Source organism: Bufo bufo, chromosome 5 (assembly GCF_905171765.1).
Source record: "Bufo bufo chromosome 5, aBufBuf1.1, whole genome shotgun sequence".
NCBI lineage: Eukaryota > Metazoa > Chordata > Amphibia > Anura > Bufonidae > Bufo > Bufo bufo.
This window is the reverse complement of record NC_053393.1, coordinates 210,193,910-210,204,020: the sequence shown is the minus strand read 5'-3', so window position 1 is coordinate 210,204,020 and position 10,111 is coordinate 210,193,910. Positions and strand designations below refer to the sequence as shown.

General features: G+C 43.4%; 1 protein-coding gene across 3 annotated transcripts in view; it reads right to left on the bottom strand.

Moving 5' to 3' along the window:
- Positions 1-1,116: 1,116 nt before the first annotated feature.
- The window catches only part of BLVRA (biliverdin reductase A), a 47,590-nt gene continuing 38,595 nt past the window's right edge, over positions 1,117-10,111 (bottom strand). For all 3 annotated transcript variants that reach the window (XM_040432788.1, XM_040432789.1, XM_040432787.1), the window contains exon 7: positions 1,117-3,409. In XM_040432788.1, the coding sequence (XP_040288722.1) occupies positions 3,154-3,409 (256 nt within the window). In that variant the 3' untranslated portion in view covers positions 1,117-3,153. The remainder of the gene's footprint in view (positions 3,410-10,111) is intronic.

Below are 10,111 nucleotides of genomic sequence, written 5' to 3'. Positions count from 1 at the left end.
ATTAAAAGTCAATATTCATAGAAAACTTTAGAATTTTTTTTGCAGCTTTCCCTGTTTTGGCAGTACATGGTCAATAAAAAATAAACACAATACATTTTCCTTCAGTAACAGTAAGCACAAATGATAATACTTCATATACATATAGATAATCCTTTATCAGTTCACTTTTGCTGTGAGGGGAAGAGGTTATCTGCAGGATTATCCTCATAATAGTGGATGTAGATCTGGGATAACAGTGACAGCTCTACTGATCCCATGACAGGCCACAGAAGAATATTGCACTGATCAGTGTAATGTGTGATGCTGTACACTACAGGTGGACTCTTCTGGCTGGAGTGCACAGTCTAACTGAAAAAGCTAATCAAGACTGCTTGCCATGCTAAAAGTCCAAACAAAGGAGGGAGCTAAAGAGCCAGGACTGGAAGCGGAAAACACTGAGCAACTTCAAAAAATTATATCCAGAAAACCACCAGTTTATTTTATTTTTTTAATCACAAACTATTCACATTATGTTTGTTCATTTGTGATAAAAAAATTTGATAGAAGTGTCCCTTTAACTGCCTATCTTATTAACCCCTTGATGACAGGCACTGCGCATGTCATCCCTTTAAAGATGGCGTGGAGATGGAGAAGAGCAGGCGCCATAGCCACAACAGTGATCGGGAGGTAATGTCTGATCGGTGATCATGCTAATCACAAACATTTGACCATTCAGATGCCGTGGTCAACTGCAACCACAGCATCTGAGGCGGTTTTTCCCAGAAACACTGTACTTCCTGGGCCCAAACAACATCCCTGCATAGCAAACAGGGGAGCCGTACATTTCTTGCGATAGCCTAGGTCCCTCTGATATTAGCCTAGGGATAATACCTATGGAGCTTTGCAGGTGACAGGGCTCCATAGGAATACAATAGAACTGCCATAGGCTGCAATAGTAATTAATTGCAGACTATAGGACAAGCAATCACCTGTTAAATAAATAAAAAAATATCATAATTCAAAATCGCCCCCCTTTGTTTGCAGTCATTTTATTCCAGAAAGTGAATGTCGTAAGGGGGGGAATGGCCGATTTGCTTTCTTTTTTTCTTCGCTTCACCCCCCCCAAGGAAAAATAAAATAAAAAATGGTATACAGTAGTGACAGCTGAGCTGATTTCAACAGTGTGTCACTCATGAGTTGAAAGTAACTGGTTGGCGAGAATCAGTTTAATAATGATTGCAGCCAGGCCTGATAAAGAGTCATGGGTGCCTGAGAAGATTCACATTATTCATGATGTCTCGCTATCACCGCCAACTATTTAGCAGTTTTTCCTAGGGAAAAATCTAAGAAGACAACGGCCACATCTCTGGTTGGTCGGGGAGAGAAGGAGCTTATAAAGAACGAGACTCTTACACAGGCTGTGATGATTACCAAGATGGTTCTCGGCAACCACATACTTTTAGTTCATGAGTGATGAGCCGCTGATGACAGGTTCCCTTTAAATCAACAGCAAGCTGGAAAGCCTATTCGCTGAGCCTCAATCACGCCACAGAATGCACGCAGAGCTGGGGTGCTCCTTTAGGTCATTACATGAGCATCTTTGAATCATTTCCTCACAGCTGAAAAATGGAATTCTACTTCAGCAGCTAGAAATGCTCTACCAGCTGTGCATACCTGTATGAAGGCATCTCTTGACTAGGTACAAAACCCTAAACCCCAGGCCACCAACAAAATCGGAGACAGCTGCTGAGCGCAAGTGTCATAGGATAATTCTGACGCAGTGAGCGGAAAGTCCGTTTTTGTTTTTTTTACTTACTGGGCTGGGGAATCTAAACAGAAATAGAAAGCACTTCAGAAATAGTGTAGGTAATGAAAATCGTGGGCCTGAAAATGCTCTACTTCAGAGATATAAATCTAAAATTACAACATGAATCAAATGGTGGAACATACAGCGGCACTTATTAGTTTCTGTGTCATGTAAAACACGTTCCCCCTTCATGTTTTGTTCATTCATTGTTTTCAAGTTGCCCCTTTCCATTAAATCACGCCATTTATTGTCCCAATCCCTGCCCTGTCATCTTATCGCTATGATCCCAAAACGTCATGTCATCAGATGTATTGCCCCTCCCCCAGTAATAAGGTCCATATCATATAAAGCCCCCTCCACCAGTAATTAGCCTGATCTTTATGCGTATAGCACGACTACAGGACTGTAGAGCATGCCCTGTAGCTGAGCTTGAGGGAAATGCTCAAAGCACAGACGAGGTGGCCGCAGCCGGGAGGGAGTGCTCGTGCACAACAATATGTAATTTAAGGATTAGCAGATGATTTGAAGCTGTAAAATGACTGTTTCAAGGTGAAATTAGGTGTTTTCAATCAGTGGAATGACAATCAGGTGTGAGTGGTTGACCTTTTTTATGTCAAGAACAGGGATCTACCCAACTCTAATCTTCACAACATGTTTGTGGAAGTGTATCATGGCACAAACAAAAGGAGATTTCTGGGGACCTCAGAAGAAGAGTTGTTGTTACTCATAAGGTTGGAAAAGGTTACAAAACCTTCTCTAAAGAGTTTGGACTCAATCAATCCACAGTCAGACTGTAAATAAATATGGAGTGGCAACAGGATGCGAACCTGCTGTACCTATGGAGAAATCAATACTCATTTGCTCCCCATCATTCCGTTCCAACTCAGTTGTTCTCTTCAAAGGTGTTCCGGTCCGTCTTTCAGTTTCCTCACAGACAGACAGTGTGATGTGCACCACCGCAACCAATAAGTGGCCTCAACAATGACATATCCCCAAGTAGCACATCACTGCTGGGTAATGTGCCGCTTGGGGGCAGGTCACCACTTAAGCCAGTCAGACAGACTGGGAGCGGAAGCCTAGTGAAGAGAGCCAGGGAACCAGAAAGGAGCAGACGAGTATGGATATACAGGTACAGCTGGATCGGGAGCAAATAGTTTTACTTTTTTTTTTTTTTTAAAAGCGCAGGACAGCCTAAAAGTATACAATCCTTCAGACGAAGCAAAATCCCAAAAATATCGTTTAAAGATAACAATGGCTTTAAGAAGCTCTCTTTTCTAACAAGTAAGCACAATGTTTCATTCTATAGTGTGCAATCTCTTTTGGCTGCCATTTTTGTCCCATGTCTGGGTATTGCAAATGTTGTACACTCAGTGCTGACAATAGTGTTTTATCTTTTCAGCCAAATCAAGGCAGTGCAGGATGCGCCTCTTCTCCGCTGCTAGCATCTCCTTGGGTACCTGTCCCAGAAGTTTTTGTGCAAACAGGTTCTGATCTTGCATAAAGGGCCCCACAGCGGCTCTAGGGGCTGGAGTTAAGGTGTCCAGGATACCAGACTTAAATGTAAATTGCACTTTTTTCTCCCGTTTCAAGCCTGGAGCTCTTTCTTCAATCCACGTGAGTGGTCTAGAGAAATCAAAAGAGCATTTATATTAAAAAGGCAAAGTACTTACTTCTCAAGCTTTCATCCAGATAATTTTTGCTTCAGTTTTACAGAAAGACATTTCTGCTGCAATAAATGTTTTTTTTTTTTTTTTTTAAGATGCATTTTTGCAGGCCTATTACTGATCACAAGAAAATGATGTTTGTACAATATGCAAATTAGGCACAAAGTGCCCAAGAGGACCTCTTCTACTTCTCCCAGTACTTGCCCCTTGTGCTCCAACATCTTCCCCCTGCCTATGACATCACTGATGCATTCCCCCTCTGCCTATGACATGACCTCTCCACTGTGTCCACACGTTGCGCAGGTGCAGATTGGCAGTCTGCCTGGACCTGTGCACCACAGTACTTACTGCGGGCATTGGCCTCACTGCATGTACAGTGCATACCCCGCTACATAGTCACTGCGAGATAACTAAGTGGATTGAAAGCCATCTCTGTGGTCCTGCTTTGAAGTCAGGAGCATGGAGCATGCGCAGTACATACAATGAGGCCAATGACCACAGTTTGTATTTCAGTGTGTAGGCAGATTGCCAGCCTGGGAAGCAGCATGGAGGAGACATTGCAGGCAGGGGCATCGGTGACATCAAGCCCTATTATCGCTCTCAAAATGAAGCCCACCTCAGTGGAACTCCAAAAGGTGACCATTAAGAAGTATCTGTTACCTAGAAAGCTGCCTTACAATCATTTTGTAGGTATGATAAAATGTGCCAAATTTGTTAAATTGATAAATGTGAGCATGGCATAGAGGTAGCCAATTACTGTCCTCACTGGTATACAGCACAAGACAGTAAAGGGCAGTGCTTGGCTTCAGTGGTCATATGCCATAAACCTGCATGTCATCACTGTAGCCTTGTATACAAACAGCAGGAGGAAGACCAGAGTTGCGGTGCAGAGGACAGGGGAGAAAAATTTAGATTACACTTACTGGTAATCGGTTTTCTTTGAGCCTATGACAGCACCCCTGGAGAGACCGGCTCCTCCTCCTCAGGACAGGAAACAGGAACCAGAATGGCTTAAAAAGATAGTCCACCCCCTCTATCCCCAGTCCTTTTCCAAGAACTAAGGTACATAACATCCTAATAAAACCTTCTTATATACATTCTATCCAACTTTCTTATAATAAAAAAAAAAATAATATGACAATTTTATTACTTCATTAGACAAAGTGTTTTTTAGGGAAGGGAATTATGCGAGTTCTGTCATAGGCTCAAAGAAAACCGATCACCGGTAAGTATAATCTAAATTTTCCCCTTCGCCTATGACAGCACCCCTGGAGAATAAGCAAGAATCCTATCTAGGGCGGGACAACAGCTTGAAACACCTTACGACCAAAGTAAGGCCTTCATTAGAAGGAAGCTGAATTCTATAGTGCCTAAAGAAAGTGTGAGTAGAACTCCAGGTTGCTGCTCCACAGATCTGCTCTATGGAAGCGGAAGCCCTCTCTGCCCAGGAAGTGGAGACTGACCTAGTAGGGTGGGCAGGGCCGTCTTTAACAAGGGGCAAAAGGGGCAGATGCCCCGGGCCCAGTTGCTCCTGGGGGGCCCAAGGCAGTTGCCTCTTGAGTCCTGCTGGCCACTGCCCCGAGTATCAGCTACACAGGGGGGTGCTGCCATGCCATGCCTGCCGACACTCCAGGCAGCGTACTGTGAGAGCTGTGATTTTCTAGGACCTTAGATGACATCATCACCATGTTACCAGTAACCTAGCAATATTACTGGTCACATGGCTATGGAGGTCATCACAGGTCTACCAGGAGTGTTGCTGCAGGAGAAGTTTCCCATAATTGTGGAGATTTTTTTTAGAAGATTACATCAGGAAAAGGTGACAGGGGCTGTAATGCTAATATACTGTAAGCTACTGTATAGTGGGGTGCTATACTGCATACTATGGGGGTGCTGTATACTGTATATTGTGGGGTGCTGTATATTTTGGGGTGCTGTATACTGTGGGGTGCGGTATTCTGTATAGTTTGGGGTGCTGTATACTGTGGGTGCTATACTGCTGTACTGTATAGTTTGGGGTGCTGTATACTGTGAGGTATAATAGGAATAATAGTAAGTGCAGTGAGATCCCTGGGCGCCGCTGTACAGATCATGATACTTAGTTCACAATGTTTGGACCGATGAAAAGTCCTCTTTAAGCAAGCAATTTTAGGGATATCATACTGATAGCCTGTAGTGAGGGCCGAAAGAACCAAGTTTAGATCCCAAGGAGGAACCTTATTTTTACAGCTAGGGACAACTTAGAAACTGCTGCCACAATTTCCTAACCCAAGGGTGTTCTGCCAACTTAAACTCAAAGAGAGCACTACTTTCAGGATGCTAGGCCTATGTTTCTTTTTCCATCCTTCCTGTAAGAAATCTAACACAAGTGGAATATCTGGAGCGGCCAGCACTGGTCTGTTGGCAAATCTGTAAAAACCTAGCCAAACTCATAAATGGAAAATGTGATCTCCTTATGACTGGCCAAAAAAGAGTGGTAATAACATCTTCAGAAAGCCCTCTCTTTCTCAAAATCTGCCAGCCAGGCGGTCAGGTGAAGATTTCTTATCTGTGGGTGAAAAACTGGTCCCTGAGCCAGAAGCTCCTGGGATTCCAGTAGAATCCAAGGGGTGGCAATTGACATTTTGCAGAGGGAAGAAAACAACCCCCTCCTTGCCAAAGGGGGCTATAACTAATACAGAAGCTTTTTTTTCCCCTGATCTTCCTGAGAACTCTTGGTAACAACTTTAAGGGAGGGGATTTTGAAGGCGCTGCTGCTTCCAGGATTGAGCAATGGCGTCCTTTGAGTAAAGGGAAAGAAAACTTTTCTGTTTAACCTGGTGGCAAAAAGATCTATCTTTGGGACACCCCTTAAGGCCGCTATCCGATCGAATACTCCCTGATCTAGGGACCATTCCCCCTGGCACAGACGATGACAGCTGAGAAAATATGCTCTCACATTTTCAGTGGTACATCTCAGAGGAGCAGACAGAGATAACAGAGAAGACTCTGTCACACTGAAAACCTGATGAGTGAGAAACATAAGACCTTGAGCCCTGGTGCCTCCCTGTCTGTTGATGTAGGCCACTGCCGCCACATTTTCTGAGTATATTTTCACATTACTGCCTCTGAGGACTGGAAGACTCTGAACCAAGGCTAATCACATTCAGCTCTCTGAAATTGTGAGACTAACTGAGCATTGCTGTCCCAACTCCCCTGTAGCAGAAGAGATTCCACATGGGCTTCCCACCTGGATGGACTGGCATCTGTGGTCAAGGGAAGAACTGCTTCTCTCTGCCAAGGTATACCTTTCTGTAGATTTTGCAATCTATCCACCACCCCAGATCCTTGTGGTGATAGAGAGATCTCCGCATCCAGAGAAAAGATACACCTGTCCCACTTCTCCAGAATCTGAAGAAGTCTCAAATGATACTTGGCCCATTATACCCCTGGAATAGCAGCCGTCATGAGACCCAGCACAGACATGGCTTCCCTCAAGGAAATCAACTGACGGGAGAGAAGAACCTGAACCTTTGACTTGATCAAAAGAGCTTTTGTCGGGGGTAGCAGGCACCTCTGAGATATGGAATCTAAGATCATCCCTAAGAATTTCCAAGTCTGATTTGAACACAAACTGGATTTTTTAGATTTACATCCCAACCCAGTTTCTCTAGAACCTCCCTCAACCAAACAATATGTCCTAGAAGGATCTGACTTGATTTGGCAATAAGAAGAAAGTCGTCTAGGTAGGGGATGATAACTACCTCCCTCTCCCGGACATGGGCCATCATCTCTAATACAATGTTGGTAAAGACCCTCAGGGCCTGGGACAGCCCAAATGGTGTAGGACTCTTTCCTTTAGCTGAACTGCAACCCTCAAAAACATCTGATGTCTGGGATGTATAGTGACATGATAATACGCATCCCTCAGATCTACAGTGGCCATGAAGCAGGCTGGAAAGAAATTGTTTATAGCTGACCTGATTGATTCCATCCAAAACCTCTCGTACACTAGATAATGGTTCAAACATTTCAAGCTCATTATAGTTCGGAAAAACCATACGGTTTTTTGACAAGAAAAAGGGCTGAATAACCCTTTGGCCACCTCCGGTTTTGGAACCTCTACTAGGACCTTATTCTCTAGGAGGGAAGAAAAAACCTCTGCCACAATAGCCGACTGCTTTGGGAACTCTGACCGAATTTGCGAAAACCAAACTTTCTTTTAGTAAATTTGAAAGTTTAGTTTGAAGCCCTCTCTTATAACAGAATTTATCCAGGGACTGTTGGAGATCTTCTGCCATTGATGGGAAAAGAAAGACAGACGACCTTCGACTGGGGGACTGGCATCATAGGGGTTGTTTCTTTGAGGCATCTGACCAGGAAAAAAGTAACCTCTTAGACTTTTTTCCACCTCCTGCATGATGTTCTGCCCTTTCCTTCCCTTTAAAACTCTCCCTATTAAACCTGGGATGGAAGGACTTCCTAGGGGGCTGCTGACTGGTAGAGGCGAAGACCTTTTTTCTATCCGAGGCCTTCTCTGGCAAATCAACCAAAACAGGCCCAAATAAAAATTTGCCATGACATTGAATATGTAGTATTCACCGGTCGGCACTGCGATGGAATATTGTGGCGGTGCACGTGTCCGTGGGCTGGCGTCCCAGGAAACAGCAATATAGAAAGGACCGGCACTCTACCGGTGCAGCTTTTTGAATGCTGAATTTATTGGTCACATATCATAAGTGACGTGTTTCGGCACTGAGTGTGCCATCATCAGACTGTACATACATATTAACAAAACATTCCTTTAAATAGACCACCAAAATACAAAGGAACTGATGTCATTGAAGAAACCCCGTCCCCCAAGTGAAACAATAGAAAACAATTGCATGGATACATACATAAAGAGATGCACGCAGAACTAATAGGTAGACAATATAAATCGGCTGGATAAAGTCCATGTATTCATAGTAATATTGTGTTTCAACTCCGCCAAAAGAGAAGCATATAGAGTAATGTTAGGAACTTGATTCATAGGAAACCACATACATTGTAATCACGGATGAAGCCTCTTGGTTCCATCGTTTGCAGCCGGTGGATCCAATAAGCCTCCCTTTTCAATAACATTTTATTTCTGTCACCTCCCCGGCGAGGTAGTGATACACCTTCAATAATCTGGAAACGTAATTGTGCTAGAGCATGTTTCTGCTGGTGAAAATGGTATAGGGGGTAATAAATTTCCCTTTCTTATAGTAGACTTGTGTTTACTGAGGCTCTTTCCTTCTCATTGAGGTCTCCCCTACGTACAATAACCTGAAGGGACATTTCAATATATAAACCACAAATCGACAATCGCATGTGAACATGCCCCGTACCGGTATTCGTTCACCTGAGTATGGATGGATATAATGTGTGCCCTTTATCACACTCAAGCAGTTTACACAATTCAAACACGGGAAGGTTCCCTGTCTAGAAGAGAACACACTGCCTCAATTCTGCCTTGTTTCTACCGATGTCGGCCCTGACTATTCTGTCTTTCATATTGTCAGCTCTCTTGTAGCACATCATAGGTGGTTGTTTGAACTCCATTATCTGTGGATATGATCGGGAGATGACATGCCAGTGTTTATTAACAACGCCTCTTATTTTCTGAGTCCAGGGATGATATTTCACAACCAATGGGATGCGTGGCTCTCTTTTAGGTTTATCTTCCTGTGCAGTCTCAACTTTATTCTTCTGTTCCTGCAATAGATGTATGGGATAACCTCTATCCTTGAATTTTATAGTCATTTCGTCAAGTCTCATCGCACGAGTCTCTGCGTCACTCACAATGCGCTTAACCCTTTGATATTGGGAATAGGGGAGAGACTTCTTAGTGGACGCTGGACGGTTACTAGTAAAAGTGAGTAAGCTATTACGATCAGTGCTCTTTGTAAATAGATCAATGTGTACTCTACCGTCCTCCCCTTTTATAACCCGTGTCCAAAAAGGAGATTCTTTGGTTGTCATGGTGCAGGGTAAACTGTAACTCCAGGGCTCCCCCCCTTATCAGCTGGCTTAAATATAAGGGATTTGTCATCCAATAAATGGTCTAGGACATGTTTTTCTTCTACCGTTAAGTTGTGATTTAAATGAAACTCTCCCCGTCTACATTGATACAACAATGTATCAACATCTCGTTGAACCAGACTGATAAAGATCTCGACTGGGTGATATAATTTCGGCAGTGTAAAGGTGCTTTTGGTTTTCAGAATAAACTGTTTAGCAGTCTATCAATGGTAGGAAAAATCACCCAGTTAGGAAACCTCCTGTACAATAATCATCACCCCCGTATTTTATACGTTACCTAAGGTGCACAAATCGATCACTCAACCACCTGGCCGCCCAATTGTGGTATCACCCAACTCCATTCTCTCCCCGCCAGCAAGTTTTCTCAAAGTTTTCACACCATTGACAGAAATGTCACCTTCTTACTTACGTGACACTGGGCATTTTTTTATATCTGAAATCAAGTTCCTTGACTTGGATGAAGACTGCACACTGGTCACTTTTGATGTATGCAGTTTGTATACGTCCATTACACATGAGAAGGGTATTAATGTGGTCTGAAATCTTAGCATCTAGCACATATGGGGAGACAGAAAAATATTTTTTTCTTTCACTTTGGAAAGTTGTATTGGAGGAG